The sequence below is a fragment of the Blennius ocellaris genome (assembly GCF_963422515.1).
Source record: "Blennius ocellaris genome assembly, chromosome: 7".
Taxonomy (NCBI): domain Eukaryota; kingdom Metazoa; phylum Chordata; class Actinopteri; order Blenniiformes; family Blenniidae; genus Blennius; species Blennius ocellaris.
Window position 1 is genome coordinate 7,880,389 of NC_137656.1, and position 18,054 is coordinate 7,898,442.

An 18,054-nucleotide genomic window follows, 5' to 3' on the forward strand; every position below is an offset into this window, starting at 1 on the left:
TTAAAGGAGAGCTGGGGGTGGGGGGGGGGTTAGAGGAAGGGATGCCTCTGATATTTGGGGCGTTGCTGGCGGCTTTCTCTGTAACTGCACAAACACTGAGGGTGATGTTGGACAATGACTGAAAGTCAAGTCATATCTTCTACAAACACACTTTTGCTTCAACCTCTCATACCATAGATTTTCATGATTTTACGTCATTGCCGATTGTAAAGATATTTAAGTTTTAACAGTGGATAACATGCTGCTTGAAAAGGTCACCTTGGCCTCAGGGGAACTTTTTGTCGATGATTTCAATTTGTTTCCATTTGTTTGTGTCTTCCTTATTTCATTGGGGTATTGATGAAAATGAGACACTAAAACAGATATTTTCCTGGTGGTTGCACTGATGACTTGCGTTTTTGTCTGAATCAGCATTGCTTCGGTTTCACACCCCCACAGTGCAACATCCAGAAGTTGCAACATATTAATGCATATGTGCATATTAGTCTGCTTTATTTGGTGATGAAAAGACAGGATCTGAACTGAGCACAGTCATAGTAGATGAGGAGTCTCACTGGACACAACGGGTGGCCCTCCATTGTTCCAAATGGTCAAATGGTCAATCTGATGGTGGAATACAGGGTCATTGCAAATATTAAAATTTGTGTGCACATTTTTGCAAATTGCTAACTTGAATTTGCTCAAATGTTTCATCAAAATCTGCACAAGAATGACCCAGAAATGGCTGTTTCGCTTACCTCACAGTCTTCAATTTGAATACTTAATGTGAGCTGAAATCTTGTCGAGATTGGTTTGGGAGAATGGATGTGTGGTCGCTCTTTCCTTCTGAAGTTGTGTGGTGTAACATATTATCTATTAATAAGCCTCTAATTTGCCTCTGTTTGTCACATTGTTAGTCAAGCTAATTACTTCAGAGTAGCACCTTGATGCCAACAAATAATTCATGCATCCGTTCACCGACTTTGCTATTTGCCCTCATAAGGACAGCAGCCTCGGCACTGTTTCTTAATCTTTGTGTACTGATGCTGCGTAGTTCTTCTTCTATTGAAGTTGGAGCAGTTGTTTCCACCCCCCCAAAAAAAACCCTTAGCCACCCCACTCCAAAATGGTGGCATCCAGCCTGATGCTGACCCCTGAACTTTGTCGGCCCATCTTTTGTTCTTGTCACTCTCGGTTTTTAAAGACTGAAGAGCTGAAAGTGACACCAGAGAGACTTTTGAGAGTGCGCGCGCGCACACACACACACACACACACACACACACACACACATGCACACAAGCCATTGACGGTTTCGAGATGCACTCGCAGAGTTAATAGAGTCACAAGCTCGGCGTCCTGCTCAGTGTTAAAGCTGTCAACCCCAGGGCCTCGTGCGACATATCAGGACATTTACATGATATTAGGTGTCCCCTGCCAACATCCCTCGCTCATGCTGAAACCATGACACTTGTTTGCTTTGCCCGTTGCTAGGAAAATGACGAGGAGGTGATTTTCAGGGGAGGTTAAGGAGAGGGCACGGCATCAAGGGGGGGGGGGGGGTGATGTTGGATGGGCAAACAGACAAATGATGAGGGATATGCTTACTTAAGGCTTGACCTTGACATCAATAATTATTTAAAATCAAACTGTACCTCCGTTTTAGCTTTAAAATATGCAGTTCTTGGTGAACAGCATAAAACAAGAATCTTAAAATATTTACCAAATGGTTGTCAAGTTAACTTATTGTACATTGTGCCTCATCTATATCTGCGGAAGTTATCAAGCTAAGCAACGAGCACCAACCATGGCAATGTTGTCATACTGCTTTGTACCATGAGGTGGTGTATTTCTATTGTTTTTGTTTCTTTTAGTGAGAAGTATCAAATGCAAAAGCCTGTTGATGCTTCCATGAATCTTAACAATGACCTAAGCTCCTGAGAACTATGAAGCAAAAACCAAACAAACGCAACCAACAGCTGGACTGAGGTTCAGACTGGATGCTCCCGTAGCTCACCATCCTGCGCAGAAGTGACATTTTTAGAATTTTCTGCACTTTGCCTTGACTTTATGAGACCAGACATAAGTGAAAGTTAAGCTGCTTGATGATATGTAATCAGTTACTCTGGAGTGTAGTCTGTCATCAGCTCAACAAAATAGGAGAACCAATTAGCAAAACCATGGATGCGAGGGTAAACAAAAAGATCGGTTAAGCTCCTGAGAACTTTCTAAACTCTGAAAAACAGACTCAAAGAGAGAGACAGACTGAATACTACACAAATGTAACATTTCGCTTCCAGCTTTTCCGTTTGTATCCAAGCAGGTTCTTCTGATGTTGTTCGGCGAAAGACAAACATGTGGACTGAGGACTGACTGGACGCTGCAGTGTTGTTCAGAGGCACAAAAGCAGCACTTTTTGAATTTCACATGCTGTACTTTGTACTACAACGTTAACTTTGAAACTAATTACCCGATTTGACCTGATTAACATTCTACCACCAGATGATTTTGACTCTGTGCTACAAATTTACTCCAAGATACATTTCATGAATTCCTAACAATCAATGTTTAAGGAATTATTTATCCCTCAACATGCTATTTTGGAGCTTCACACTACACCCCCCCCCCCCCCAAAAAAAAAAAGAGAGAGAGAGAGAGAGAGAGAGAGAGAGAGAGAGCTAAACTCGCTTCGCTAATTGTTCTTTTAGTCCCAGTAGAGAAGACAAAGGGGAGGAAGTCTTCATTATTTGTGAGTCGTAGCAGAGGGATCTCTTTACTGCGATAATGTTACAGGAGGAGGAGTGGCCAGCCCCACCTGTAGGGCCCTCCCAGCTGCTCCACTGTAACTGGATCCTGCTCCCTCTCTCCTCAAGGCTACCAGCTCGCTTTGAAGTTTATTTCCAGTGCTGGGAAGAGAGTGACTGAGCGAGCAAGAGGGGAAGCATGCATGTGGACTCGGTGTGCATGCATTGAAGTTTGCGAGACTATTTGTGCATGCCGTATACATAGAAGGCTGCAATTCAAAACTCCTGCTCTATTCTCATGCTCATTTCTCTGTCTGACATTGCACCGCTGCAGGAGGATGAGAGAAGTCCCAGATGTGGAGGTCTGGTTAGCCAGAGTGCAATGCAGTATGAAGCAAATGCATTAAACCCACAGTAGGCCTTGAGGGCATATCAATCATTGGCTGGAAAACAAACCACCCAACACCTTGACTGACAGCTTTTCAGGGCAGAAAACTGTTTAACAGCTTGAATAGCAGAGGACCAAGGTTACCGAGCGGCCACATCTCTGAAGTAAGCCTCTTGATGTGTTAAAAAAAAAAAAAAAAGGACATGCCCTAGAGTATCAATCAGCATAATTTCTCACATGATAAAAAAAAAATTAAACAAAAAAACATTATTACGAGAAAGGCATCAAAGAGTCATGCAGTATCAAACATTATAAGCAGATGTGTCAAAACATCAGAGGGCAACTTCTAGCTTGTCTGAATTTGGCAGGACTTTACCGAAAGTGGAAAATGTGGACTAATGTTGGTAAATTTGAGACTGAACACATGTTTGGAATGCCTTTTCAATGTCTACTTGAAATAAAGATCAAATGTTATTTTGACAGTCTCAGTTCAGTTGGTTGTCTTGTAGAAGTGATATCTGCTCAAGTGGTGTTTGAATGCTGTTGTGACAATATGTCACTAAGCTTTTTATTGAAGTTCTTTGCCAAATATTTACAAAATACTTGGGTTGAGTGTTGAAAAAAAGAGGAGTCATACAAAAAAGCATTTGTCTGTCCACGAGTCAGCACAATAATTGCTTCTTGTGTTTCCTTAAATATGTTCCCTTTGTTTTCTTTGTGTAATTGAAATCATTTTCAGCCACTTTGAGATCTGTTACCGTTTTCTTTCTCATGATAAAATGTGCTGGATCTAACTGTGCAGAGGATCAGTCCATCATAGAGTAATCACAGCTAACCAGAAAAATACACACGTTCACATTTACACCTATTTTAGAGTCACTCATTAACCTCAAATGTAAAATTTTGGACTGAAACCTCACACATGCACAAGAAGAACAACAACTTGGATATTCTCACAGTGAAGCAGTCCACTTTAAAGCCCTAGTGATTGAGATTAAAGCCTCCTTAAAAAAAAAAAAAAAATCCAGCTACTTGGATTCTTCTGTTTATGCGAGCGTGAGATCAATATCTTCAGCCTATTTGGACAACTCTAACCTGTCTGCAGCCAAGGACGCACGCTTTAACTCAGGCTGGTTAAAGGTGCACATACAGTAGTCCACTTGAACTAAAATGACTCGTTGAGGAGACGCTCCTTGTCCTTACTTGCTTCAATCTTTGGGGATTAAGGCTCCAGTGTCAGACTGCTTCACTCCTTCTCTCCTTCTGTTATGATGTCTGAGCTGTTCAGGGTTCAGACAGTCTCTTTGCGACAGTGGGTTAGGTTTGATAATGAATTAGATGAGGTGTGGAGGGAGGAAAGGTAGAAAGGAGAGGATGTGAACAGATTGCAACAAAACTTTTAGAAAGTTAGACTCTCAGTCAGCTATAGTATATAGAAATGTCTAATCTGTTCTCAAGATTTCAATGCTTTAAGCATCAAAAGTAAGGGTAGATTTTCATATGAATACACAAGACATAATCCCCCTATGATTTTTGGCACGTGTTCAAAAACGACCCCAAAGTCGAGGACCCCCCATGAGATATGCTGTTCGAACGGCATTTAAGTTATCAGAACTAAGAGTTTAATTACTACGTATTTTTGTCTGAAACATTTTCAGGGGATGAGGACACATAAAATGTCTTTTCATTATTCAACATTAAACTACACCCTTGATTTCAAGTCATTTAATCCTCATATGTAATTGAAATTCATTAAATGGCATTATGCGTATGAATGAATGGAACTTGAGCTTTGATTACTTATGCTGCAAATGTAAAATGGAAGATTAAATAAATGATTTATTTGGCGAGACTCTCACAGTTTGTAATTTCAAGCTGTAACAGAGAGCCACAAATGGTGTTTACCTGCATGCATGGGGCTCATTATTATTTTAACAGTTACAGTTAGGGTTGATGTCATTAGTACTGCGGGGAACGAACACACATGTTAACTGAAAGGTAGCAGGGACAATTGTCTTGTAAAAAGGACGAGACCATTTCCCGATAGAATTGAGAATATCTTTCTTTCTTTGAGAAAGTCTTTATCTGGTGCTTTGGCCTACATTTACCTTCACATGGATGGAATGAGAATATCGGTACTCGAGAATGAAGCGATTTTACTGAAAATGTGTGAATATACGAATTCCATTTCACAGGCTGTGTAACTACTGTAGCTCATCATCCCCGAGTCAATTCAACTAAAAATCAGTATTTACCTGAATTTTACTGATAAGAAACCAATTCCAAGACTGTAACCTTTCAGCCTTTAAAAAATAAGCTGACAGAACAAATATAATGGGTTAGTTTAACCAACTATTATTATAGTGTCACAAAAAAAAAAGATTACCGGTAGGTGCTAATAGGGTGAAAATATACTGTATGAGTGAAGCTTATTTAGACCATCTTGTGGTACGAAGTTATTAGAAGAATAAATGGTTTTGAAGCGAGCCTGCTACCTGGCATGAAGATCCATAAAACATTGGCATTTTAGCTATTTTTGTTTTTCCTGGTAAAAACCATTCCGCGTTGAGGGGATGTGTTTTATATTTCATAGGCTTATTCAGAAGCCGATGACGCCATTTAACACTTCACGCACCCTGCCAGTTCAAGCCGATATCTAAAACCTTTCTGCTGGTGCACAGAAGACATCCAGCAATCTATGTGTTTCTATTGCAAGATCTGAAATTTTACACAATTGTACTGGAAAAGATAAAGCAGATAAATACCCTCCCAAATGTCTTTGCAATACTATTTTGGAGAGATAAATGAAGGTGTCTTTGTTGTCCTATTGTTCCTTCATTTATTGAGTTTTATTACTGAACACTGGTTTGTCACTGGTTACAGAAAACCGTAACCAGTGACTATTGAACCATCTTTTAAAAGCTGTATTTCCTATACTAATTGAAATTGAAACCGTAAGAACATTTTTTTTTTTCATCTCCTCGATGGTGTGATTATGTGCAGTTGTGCTGTATTGGGTCAAGGTTGCTTCATCTGTAGGTGTTTACTGTATGTGCTGGGTTGATTCTGGCCCTGAACATCATGTCGCATGTTGCCTTTATTTGATTTGAGTCACGACTCCGTTACAAGGCTCTAAAAGACACCACGAATCCCAGGGGTTAGACTCAAACCTACGCTCTGCCGCCTCATCCTCACAGCCGCTCGTGCACCTATGCTGGCAAGGCTGGTGTGTAATTCCAGGAAGTCGACAACACTCCCTCCCCCCCACCAGTAGTGAGGGAGTGTGGAGCACGGTGCTGCAGAGGGGAAAGTGTTGGTTGTGAGGAGGGGTTACTGGAGGAGGTCGGAGGGGTCGGCTAAATTAAAGGCCTGGGGTAGGGGGGGGATGCTGCTTCTTCCTCGAGAGGTGAATGAGTTCACAGCAAGCGGACTGTCGGTAAGAGATGCTGCTGAGTTACCCCCTCCATCACCCTCACATGTTGTGGGCCACGCTCACTCAGTCTCCGCATGCTGCCTGTGCTCAAACATGAAGCTACGAAAACACATGCACGGCACCGGTAAAGCAGGTGGGTGCGAGTGCTGGCACCTTGCCTAGGTTTTTTCTTCCACTGGATTGTGTGTGCTTGTGAAATAGGTGCCAGCTCTTCTTCCAAAATTCATAAAAGAAACCGGCGAACAACAGTTCTGTGCAGTTAATCATTTAGCCGGCTTCAGAGAGAACATCTTGTACATGATATTGTCTGTAGTTGGCTTGGCCTTCAGACAACAAAGCACCTTTGATTGTTACAACACACGCTTGTCCTCTGTGACCTAAATACAATCGCAAGAAAATCTTGGAACTCGGTTTGAGGTAAATAATTAGTCTTTGCTCCTAGGGTAAAATGTCGAACTAAAATCTGCTCAAAGTATTCTGCTTTGGCTATGCAGTGGTCGCCGAGGTTTTGGGGAGTAAACTTGTGCTTGGAATCTCACTGGTTCAAATCCCTGGAGAGTTTTAGGTGGGAGAAGTGAAAGCCGCCGCTTTTACCCACATTTTGACCACCAATGTGGGCCCTTGAGCAAAGATCTTAAACTCCCGACAGCTCTCTCTGTGATGCGCTGCAGTAGCCCACGACTCTTGGTATATTAATGTCAATCATGTATTGGATGGGTTGAATGCAGAGAAAATTATGTACACTGTTCAAATGAAATGTTATGTTGTGCCATTTTGTTGTGCCGCCTAATAAGTGTTGTTTATGTTTGTAATGAAAGCACTCATACATGCTTGTAGAGCATTAGCAATGTCAAGTAAACAATCTCAACTTTAAAGTAACAAAGTCCCTGGAGAATATGGACTGGGAGTCATGAAACTCTGAAGGCCTTATTGTTATTATTGTACATCTATTCGCACATGTGCAGAAGAACTATTTGCTACAGCTGAGGTGTGCGTGCACAGGAGCAGAGTTTCAGAAAAGTTGCGTTTTCCTCCATTTACATGGAGACAAAGTTGGAACATTTTCAAAAAGCTGTGGTTCTGAGCACCGTTGTTACGTAGACAGACTTGCAAAACGGCACAAATGTTTTCCATTTTCACTTGCAAACATCATGTAAATAGAGCCTCATTTGCTCTTCTTTTTGATTTGTCCTGCTTCCAGCAGCGACATTTTTCTGTGAACATTGAGTTATAGTTGGCCCACGGGCCCCAGTTTGTGTACCTGGAGTGAAGGAAGGTGAATTTCTGCTTCAAAATGTAGCAACGATTCATGGGCCTTGATCTCATTTTGCATCCCAAACCCATCGCCGTGGATCACCAAGTTTCTGGGCAAAGTTGCTCGACGTCTAACCCAGCAGTCAAAACCCAGCACTCTTTTTAGTTTGTGCAGTACCTTCAAGTCTACATCCACATCTTTTATAAATCAGTTTAGCTCAGGGAGGATTCTCTCCTTCAGCCCACCTAAGCGTTTTTTGATGTTTCGAGCTCTTGGTGTGTTGAAGCATGGATGCCTTTTTGAAATGCACAGCACACTGCATGTGCACATAAGTGTGAAACTTTAAAAAGCTGTGCGATTCAGCAAATTCTTTAGAAACTTTAGAGTTTTGGTACCTTGTGGCTATCTCGTTGCCTCGTATCCACTAGGTTCTTATGACTGGCGGTGACTTTTTTTTTTTAGGTGGAATTCCTGCTTTGCCATTAAAAAAAAAAAAAAAGCTTTTTTAGATCTAGAGATTTTTTCATGTGCAAATACAGACTTATAGAGGAGATTTTAAAAGTGTAAAAGTAGTACAAAGAGAAAGCAAATTTTACTGAAATCACATTTTATGTCACCCATCAAAACTAATCTCATTAAATTTGAATGCAAATGAAATGATATTTGTAATTTAGTGTGGTGAGGGCAGAATAAGGGGGACTGTTTTTGACATTTACAAGGAATAAGAGGTAATTGGAGGGGTGGGCTGTAAGTGAAGGGGAAAAGCAAGGAGAAAAGGCGATGTGGCAGGAGGGGGAGTGAATCTGGGGGAAAGCAGAAGTGGTTGTTGTACGATCAAAGGCTCAACGGATTGAGTCACAGACAGAAGAGCAAAGCGTTGGATGGTGATGGTGTAACTTGCATCTATTTGAAAGAGTGGCAGAGCGGGGGGGGGGGGGGGGTGATGGTGGGAGTTTTTCAGAATAGTGCCATGTTTTGATCTCATTACAAAAAGTCAGCTGGTCACCTTTTTGACCGTCAATCGAGTGGAATAATTGTTTTGCAATGGATTTGCACAATAAATCAAATCATTGTTGAACTTTCATCTTTCGGGAGCATGAACATGTAAAACATGAAGTTTGAAATTGATCAGCTTTGTTTCAATTATGTCTTGGTACAAAATATATCAATGTGTTGACAATGTGTTCATGATGATAATACTTAAAATATTTCTGACAAATTCTAGGGTGAAAGGAGAGGATTTGAAATAAGTAGTACTACATCAATACTATCAATCACTTCTGTGTCGGACACCCAAAAGAGCCATCACCTGTGAAGAATATCCTTTTCTGCAGGTGGGTTTCCTGTCGGGGGGGCGGGAGGTTGGGTTGTGCTGGTGGGTGTGGTTAGCTTGAGTGACACGTGGAGTTCAAATCCCTGCCAGGGTTTCATTGAGAGTGTGGCCAGTGTAACAAGATATTCATGTGAAAGGCTGCCTCCTCCAGTGCCAGGACAGACAGGGAGGGGGGCAGAACAAGAGACGCCCCCTTGTGGAAATTAGGCATGGGTGGGGTGGGGGGGTGGTAGGGGGGATCGAGATGCCCTTCATCCAAACCCCCGGGTACAAGGAAGACGACAGAGTGGAGCAAAGTGGAGCAGCCGGGTGTTTTCCAGAGGGCTGAGCCTGTGCGATTTTGGGGGGCCGAAGAGGGGAAAGCTAGAAAAAGGAACACAAGAGTGGACAGTCCCTTGTCATTCTGTGAGTTTGTGGGCGAGGGCACGTTGGCGTATGTGCTCGTTACTCCTTTGTGTGCGCGGCCGGTAGCTGTGACCCACTTCACCAGCTCGCTCCTCTAAACAGAGCTCCTTTCCCCTGTGCTCCCTGTCCCTTACATCCATCAACGCCTACGTCAACATCTGACTAAAAAGAAAAATCCCTGTGCTGGAGATAATGGTGCAATGGCCAGCCTCTAAAATAACAACATGGCCCACAACAACAACACTGTCCCATTTGGAAGTGCAAGAGTCCCCCGCACAATGGCCCAGTGTTCAGGGCCCAGGGGCGCAGGCGGGGCTCCCCACTGCTGTCCAAGCTGTTAGACAAGCAGGAAAGAGAGGTCATAATCACAGAGCAACCAGCTTTCTGCGTCATGGTTCCTCTTTTAGATCAACTGAGACACACAGAGGCAGATTGAGGGTCTTTGAGAAACCCCCTCCCACATTGATTCTCTCTGCTTCTTGCGCCAGAAGCAACCTCATGGCGTATTTTCCAAGAAATTCACAATTTACCTTCGGTGATTGGGACGTGTGTTGATTATTGTAGATTGTAGGACAATGATATGTGAATATGGCAGGTCGAGATGTGCATGGTTTGATGAAAACTCTATGAGCTTACGGTCTTTTATCCCCGTCTTCCCATTCCCCTGCCTCCTCCAAAAACAGAGATTACGAATGTGCTCTGAAATTATCATGCAGAATGTGTATGTAATGTACACCTGTGCTGCCTACCTGCTCCTGCCAGCCCTAGGCTAGTATCCATCTTCCAAGTCGTCAGCCAACTCTGCAGCTATGTTAACAGCAGAACAGCTCGGAAAGAGGGTGAGTTTATGAAAGTAAAGGTCGACAAGGCAACTACATATTGTGGGTGTGTGAAAAGGTGTTTTGAGTTAGAGTAGCCTTGCTTTACGGTGATCTTGAGCTATTCTGCAGTGAGAACAAATCGGTTTGTTTTCAGAGGGCTGCAATGGAACACAATGGAGCGTAATCTCTGATGTGTGGGCGGGCTGTGGAGGAGAATTCAAGGATGAGTGGGTTTATCTGTGAAGGTACAACCAAAATCTTGGAAGGGACGTGTATTTGTGGCGTGTAGGATAATTTTTGGTCTACATACGCAGGTGTTGAAGATCTTTTTCCATTTGTCATTCGCTTGTAATCCCAACACCAATAAGCTTTGACCGACATAAAAATGGACACAATGCAGAATATTGCAGGAAGAATTATTTGTCTGTATATGTGGTTTTAAGTGGCATTACTTACTATGTCATTCTGCTTGTGTTTCATGCATTGCAAAAGGTGGAGTTTCACATTGAAGCAATTTGATGAAAAATACGATGAGAAAAAAAAAAGTTACAAAGAAAACCTAAAAATAAATTATTGCATATTTGGGTGGCCAAAAAAAGTCATTTGTTGCATAGAGATAATATGTGCCACAAATCTCAAGCATGATTTTTTGACATTCGACATCTTTATTTTGCAGCAGGAAGAATCATAAAAATGTTAGAAATAGCATAATGTTGAATTTATCCCTGTTTTCATTATCACTTTAAACTTTCTTAGGTTTTGCAAATAAATAAATACATTCTAAGCAGTATGTCTTTATACTAAAACCGGTAGAAAACATTTTGCGTTGTGGTCGTCTTCATATTATTGGGGTGTCGTTTTACTATTCCAGCCCATTCAAGATCAAAACGAGCTGCATGTTTCACCTGAACTAATGAGAGTCTCACACCACTTGCTTAAACCAAAAGATGCAATTAATTTATGAATTGCAAAACAAAAAACAGAAAATCTAATGGAGACTTTTACAAGATCCACCAGCTTTAGATCTAAAGAATCCAAGGTGACAGAAACCCAAGTGGAACTGCAGAGTGGCACACGTTGTCCACATTCCTTCCCTGTGACTCCCTCACAGTCCACCTCATTTGCATTTGACCCCTTTGCTCTTAAGTCCTCCCCAGAAAAACCCTTTCAGGTCAGGGGCTTGACCCCCTCAGCCTTGTGGCACTGAAGTGACGAGGCATTTTCTGAGCCTCTCTTCAGTCCTCAGTGCACAGCGAACCTGCTTCCAACGTGATGAAGTGGGGTTCAAAGGTCGGGGGTCACCAGTTGGTGGAGCAGGGTATCTTGGGTCATCAGCAGTGCTCAGTGGACAGAGTGGCCTAAGAGCTGGGCGCCACGGTGCTCTGGGATTGGGGTGGCGTGGTCTTTGGGTTAATAGGATAAGTGGCCCACAGGTCACATGGGCCCAGTTCTAATGCTAATACTTGTCTTTGCAGTGCTGCCAGGGTGGGGAAACAGATCCACCATTTTGGCACTCTGCTGGGTTTTAACAGGACAGGCAGTTATTTCATGCTTATGAAAGTTTGGCAGCTGTCCTCAACCTTTGCTTTTCGTTCTCTTGTTGGTGCATTTGTGAGTTCTGGTTCTTTTTAATCACTTTTCAAGTGATGGTGTTCTGTGATTGTCAGCATTATCTTCAAAGTTCCTCCATGACACAAGCACCTCTTGGGACAGCATCCTGGCACATCCACAAGACTGGAAATTAGATAAGTGCTAAGCGTTTTGTCGATGTCCAATGATGATATCAGAGTTTGTATTTTGTTTTTTGTTTTTTTTAGATTTGCAGTCAGACAATCCATCTCACACTTCATGTCCAGGTCACTTTCACTCTCAACATCGAGACTGCAAGAAATAGAATTGAGACAAATACTTTTTTTTTTTTTTTTCATTTCAAATTAAGGCAGACCAAGGGAGTGAGTCAGTGTTTGTGAAGTCTGCCTCCCATTGCCTCTTAATCCTTTAAGTCTTCGTCTAGGTGCCGGCTTGGCAGAGCTTTTTTGGCAGAGACCCGAGCCACTTTATCGGTCTTAACTGTGACGAGAGGACATCTGAAGATGGTCTGATAGACAGTGTTTGGTGTGCTGTGATGTGAAACGTCAGCATCTACTTTTAAATCTAATGGGGAAAGATAAAAAAAAAGCACCCATTGTGCGTGTATGTGCAAGCACAATAGGAATGGCAGTGACATTAATCATCCGCAGCAGTAAGAATGAAAGTAGACCTAATGCATTGCTTCTTAAGTTGGAGATTCAGTAACAATCTGCATCGTCAGCAGATGCATGAAAGCACATAAATCCTTTTTGGTTTTTTTGGTGCTTTTTTTTTGCTTATTCTACTTCTTCTCTCTGGGAGGTCACATTCCCTGTGCTTAATGTTCAGATCTTGGACTATATTCTGCATCGCTCAGCAAACACCTTGTAAATGTCTCTAAGTCTCTTGCATTTTGTTACAGAAAATAGGTGAGAATTGGATGATAAAATAGTGTCCTCTCTGTTAGTATCAGCTCTGAGATATTAGTTTATACTATGCCTGAAGCAAATCCATAAAAAGGATGCCAAGACCTGTAAAGTTTATGCATGGAAATGAACACACACACACAGGGAGTTGACATGTATTTTCAGAAATGCATTTGCTATGTCAGTGTGTTCATTTTTACCCTGAAGAGGTCATGATGAGGCTATGCATGTACTGATTTAGTGATACAGATTGTAATTACTTCACTGTAATTCTCATGTCAGACTCATTCATTGAGTGACATTAGTCACTTCAGTGTTCGGTCCATCCTCAGTTTTTATTTGTAATCTTCAAGAGCTCCCAAATTCGTTGTATTTACTATTTAATCTTGAAGTGTGTGGATGTACCTTTTCTTTGTTACTTCATGGATTGTCACAAGAAATGATACAATAATGGCCAATAACACAACTTAACAACAATGGCCAATGGCAGCCATAATTGAGAGTGATGTACGACGATCTAAGGACAATAGTAGTAATATGCGACTTATCTATGCGACTTATCTTGCCAACACCAGTAGACGTCGCTATGATGGTGTGACCCTTGTTTCCTAAGATTGTTGCATGCAATTTTTAATACTTACCTGTCACTTGTGTCTTATTTCCAGATGCATCCTTTGGGACTATGTAATAATAACGATGAAGAGGACCTGTACGAGTATGGCTGGGTTGGGGTGGTGAAGCTGGAGCAACCTGAGCTGGATCCCAATTGTCTCACTGTGCTGGGAAAGGTAAAGAACTGTTTTAAACTTTGCAGGTGTTGTTTGTGCGTACTGTTCCACTGTTAGTGAGCATATAAAATAGAAAGTAATTTTCATTATGTGTTCTACAGTCAAGAATCGTGTTGATTTGTCACTGTGATGGGCTGGAATTCCAGGAATCAGAGGATTTTTACTAAAAGTACTTTGACAGAAGACCATTTAAAGAATACTAATTGGATTACTATTTTCTGTGAAGCTTTATATTCTAAAGTCTTAACTGTCCACACCAGAAGAGACCACTCTACAACACTGCAGTCAAGCCGAGCCATCACAAAGTGTATCACACTGCTACACTCAAATCAAGTAAAGTTTTTATCCTTGTGCTTAACTGAACCCTTTGAAAAAAATGCGTAGTTGATAACAATACACAGAAGGATGATTTTTGGTTTAGTTGGTTTCCTACTTCTCCTTGCTGGGAGGATAAGGGTAAACTAACCCCCCTCTTGTCTCTCATCGCCCCCCAACACCCACCATCCCTCCCTCCCTCCTGTGCCCAGACCCCTCTGGAGTCTCAGAGTGGTATTTTATCGTGCTTTAATTAAGTGTTCCTCTTAATGGAATGTACCAACATTCCCCGGAGGATGAGAAAGGGGTGGAAGGGCGGACCGACTATAGTCTCATTTATCCTGTGCATTCCCGGTGACAGAAAGAGAGCAGCCCTTCATAATTTAAGGAGCCCTTGTGCCATCTAGACATGCTAATGGTTCTTTGGTGAGGGCTTCTGCGGGACAGTTGATGCATACTTATGCTGAGACCTGAAAACTCACATTTTGAGCTCTCAAAAGCTTTTCTTAGATTGTAACTAATAATATCCTGTTGCCTTATCATCAGTCATGTGTAAATGGTCTCCATTGAAGTGACGTGTCCTTGTTTAATTGCCAGTTATAATTTGTTTATGGCTGTTATAGCAGAAATCCTGCTCGTAGGACAATGACATTAACCTGGCTGAAGTTTGAAGGAGATGACGTGCCTGACATTTTTATAGCTGGTTGTTGAAGAAGTCTGGGGATTAATTCAAGGCACGGTGGATGCAAGACGCAAAGAACAATTGAAGTGTAAATGAACACAACATGCAAAAACTCATCTTTTCCTGCAAGATTTCTCTTTGTTTTTAACCTCTGGCTTCAAGATAATTATGTTTTGAGTTTTTCTGCCTGTAAGTTTGTTTTTTTTAATAAATTCTCCTGTTAGCTTATCTCTCACATTGTCTTTAACAAGCTATATCTCTCAAACCACTTTAAAATAGTTTTCAGTGTCAGGCACTTATTGATGCCCCAATTCATGACCTTAAAATATCTTTAACACAATATTATCCCAAAGATCGTAAAATGATCCTTATCAAATTTGTCATGTTTACTACACCATCTTCTGATGTAGGTGTAGTAAATGTTCACTTTGATGGAGAAATGAGTGAGCAACACAAACACTCAATTTCCCCATTGTTGCTGTTTTTATTGTCAATCCACATGCAAAAAAAGAAACTATTGACAGTGACCATTGTGACCATAGTGCAGTACTGTGCTTTTGAAAAAGGTTTGCATGGGTAGTGCATTTCTAAAATATTACACAGCGAAATCAGTTTTTACAAAAGTGCTTTCTATAAATTCCAACACCGGATAAACAAACAGCCAAAATGTAATATAACATCTATGATTATCCTCCAGGTATTTATTATCCTTTGTGAGAATGTTTAAAACCAACCAGGTTGTCAAATGTAATCGGCTGTTATTATAAAATTGGTTCTTCATACTTCTTCATGTTTGCACCATTTACACAAACCCCCCCCCCAAAAAAAAAACTTGGGTTTTGTGTGTTATACAGTGTGTGACAAGCCAAATTCAGATCCAGATTTTTTTTTGGGCATGTGCCTTTGCTAACTGAGCCACAAGGACACCCCAAGTAGGAGAAACCCACACCTTCCGCTCAGTGGACTCAGTCAAAGCGTAGTACTAATGAGCTGGCCATTTTCATACGTCCTGGGTTTGATGTTTGCAAAGGGACACCACAGTGAAGATGGCAGGAACCTTGGCCTTTGACCTTTTGGCCTCCATCCAGCCTCCCCAACATCGAGACCAGTCTTGCTTCCTCTGTGTTTATTCGCCCGGGACTATAATTAGAGGAGGGAAAGCCCATTGTTGCATCTTGACAAACCCTCGCCTGGGGCCCGAACACAGCTGGGTGCTCTGCGTTGGCACCACCACTCTTGCCAGGCCAGACAGTGCAGTATTTACCCCCTGCCAGTTTGCTTACTCTGCCCAGCCATCCACCCAGCCAGACCTTCATGCCCAGCCCCGATCCGGATGCATTTTTACACACTCACCCCGCTTGGTCTGGCTGCGAGCTCTGCAGCCCCAACCCCCCACCCCCTCCGCCCTACCCAACTGGCCCCTGACTGAACCCAAGAGCCCACTCCACTTTGCTGCCACTTTGTCACCAACAGTGTTGGGGTCTTGTCTGGTCAATTTAGATTCCATTCAATTACAGAGTGAATGCACAAAACAGAGTTCAAGAAGAAAAAACATTGTTTACTGTCGTCCATGTCTAAATATAAAGCGTCTCGGGACACAAGGCCCCCAGCTGGGTTTCTGAGCTGGTCAGTTTGTAACAATGGGCATGCCAACTTGTACTGAGACTTGCCTGAATATTATAAAGGTGCCTGTCGTTTGCTTTCTATGTTTTGGCCTCGTAGGGCCTCATGCATCAAGTCATCCCGATTGGATTTAATTAAGAAGGCATTTCTGTACAAATAAAATTCTTCTTAACAGCAAGACAATCAATGTAGGCAAATGTACAAATATTACTACAAGGTTTTAAAAAAACGTCAGGCCTAGCAATGTTTCTCTGTGCTTTTGTGACTCAGAGATCTCAGACTGCTCTTATTGTAAAAGCAAGATGCTCTGATCTGATCTAAAATATTAGCAGTAGAGGAAGCGGAGGAAGCAAGGTCGGTCATACCAGCCTCTGAAGTCCATGTGCAGACTTCACTAAAGTGCTGGCGTGTTACATATATGTACACAGTTTTTTCCTGCACTTCCCGTCTGGTTCCTGTGAGAGCTGCACGACTGTTAAACCTCTGACCTCTGTGTGCCACAGCAGCAGCTCCTCCCCCCAACTGCAGGAAACCTAAAAGCAAATCGGTTCCCGCAGCAGCGATATGAGTCAGAGAGGTCGTTTCTAGGCTTTGATTGGGATTTCAAAGCTCAATAGATCATAGTGTATTGTGAATTTGTTGTCAGATATTGGCATACAAAGAGTTGAAACTTAAATGTGCTTAACCATCCATTACATTTCATTCAAGACTACAAACATGTATGACATGGGGGTGTCTGATCGACCGTTCAAGTAGTTAGTGAGTCAGTTTCATGTACCTTCTGAAGGTATTTGAAGCATGTTGGTGATTTCCACAAAAGGGACTGCTGCAGTTTACAAATTGGGTGGCAGTCCTGAATCACACGAAGTCACATTAGCCTCAAAGTTATTCTGAAAGAAACCAAGCCTCTCTCCAAATGTATAGCTCAAACTGACCACCGCAACGCCTTGACTTTTTTCAGACAGAATAGGGATTTTTTTCAGAGCTCTAAAAATGGTGAGTGGAAGCCAACATAGTTATGGGAAAGTTGTCTATCCACTCATTAACCTTCAATTCAGTTTTATCCAAGGTAACTATCTGTGAAGGCACCCCGGACAAATTGCCCGTGTATGACTGAAAACACACACAGACACACACTGTACTAGAAATTGCCTGTTTTTCTACTGTGGGAGGAAACCAGAGAAAGTCCATGCACAGGTAGAACATGCATGTCACATAGAATGATTCAAAGCCCTTCTCACTGTGAGATGAGTAGCAACATTCCGCCATGCAGCCTGACGCAGTTCTCATGAACCAATTTCCAACAATATTAGAAAATAAATCTCACCATAAATTTAGCAAAATGCTGACAGTTTTCTGAGTAATTTCCTTTTTTTTAAAGTAAGACTAGTCCCCCTGATCCAACAAGACAAATGTTTACTTGGATTAAATGTGATCTGTGATAAACCAAGTATGTACCCACATTTCAATCGGGGTTTGCTTTCTCCGAGGTGTTTGTAAATCACTCCTGCGCTTCTGTACCCATGTCGGCTTTCTATTTATTGCAGTCAATAACATATTCTTAGTTGTCATTTCCTCCCCGCTGCTTGACTTTCTCAGAACTGGCCTCCCTCTCTACTTCACACACATACACTGCAATTTTTGGCAGCTCCTCTGGAACATGAAATCATGCAGCGGCTTTCATTGGTGGCCGAGACCGTCGGGGTCTTTGTCGCTGCGCCAGTGCTGTGTCTCTTCTTTCAAGTGCCGCCGTGTCCAGTCCAGCGGTCGCGCGGGGGCCTTAGCGTGCCGGTTTT

The 18,054-nt window shown here is 42.2% G+C and overlaps 1 protein-coding gene across 1 annotated transcript in view; it reads left to right on the forward strand.

Annotated features, from left to right (window-relative positions):
* Positions 1–18,054, forward strand: part of znrf3 (zinc and ring finger 3) — a 78,439-nt gene that overhangs the window by 31,281 nt on the left and 29,104 nt on the right. The window contains exon 2 of the mRNA XM_080499806.1: positions 13,516–13,638. Within this exon, the coding sequence (XP_080355932.1) occupies positions 13,516–13,638 (123 nt within the window). The remainder of the gene's footprint in view (positions 1–13,515; positions 13,639–18,054) is intronic.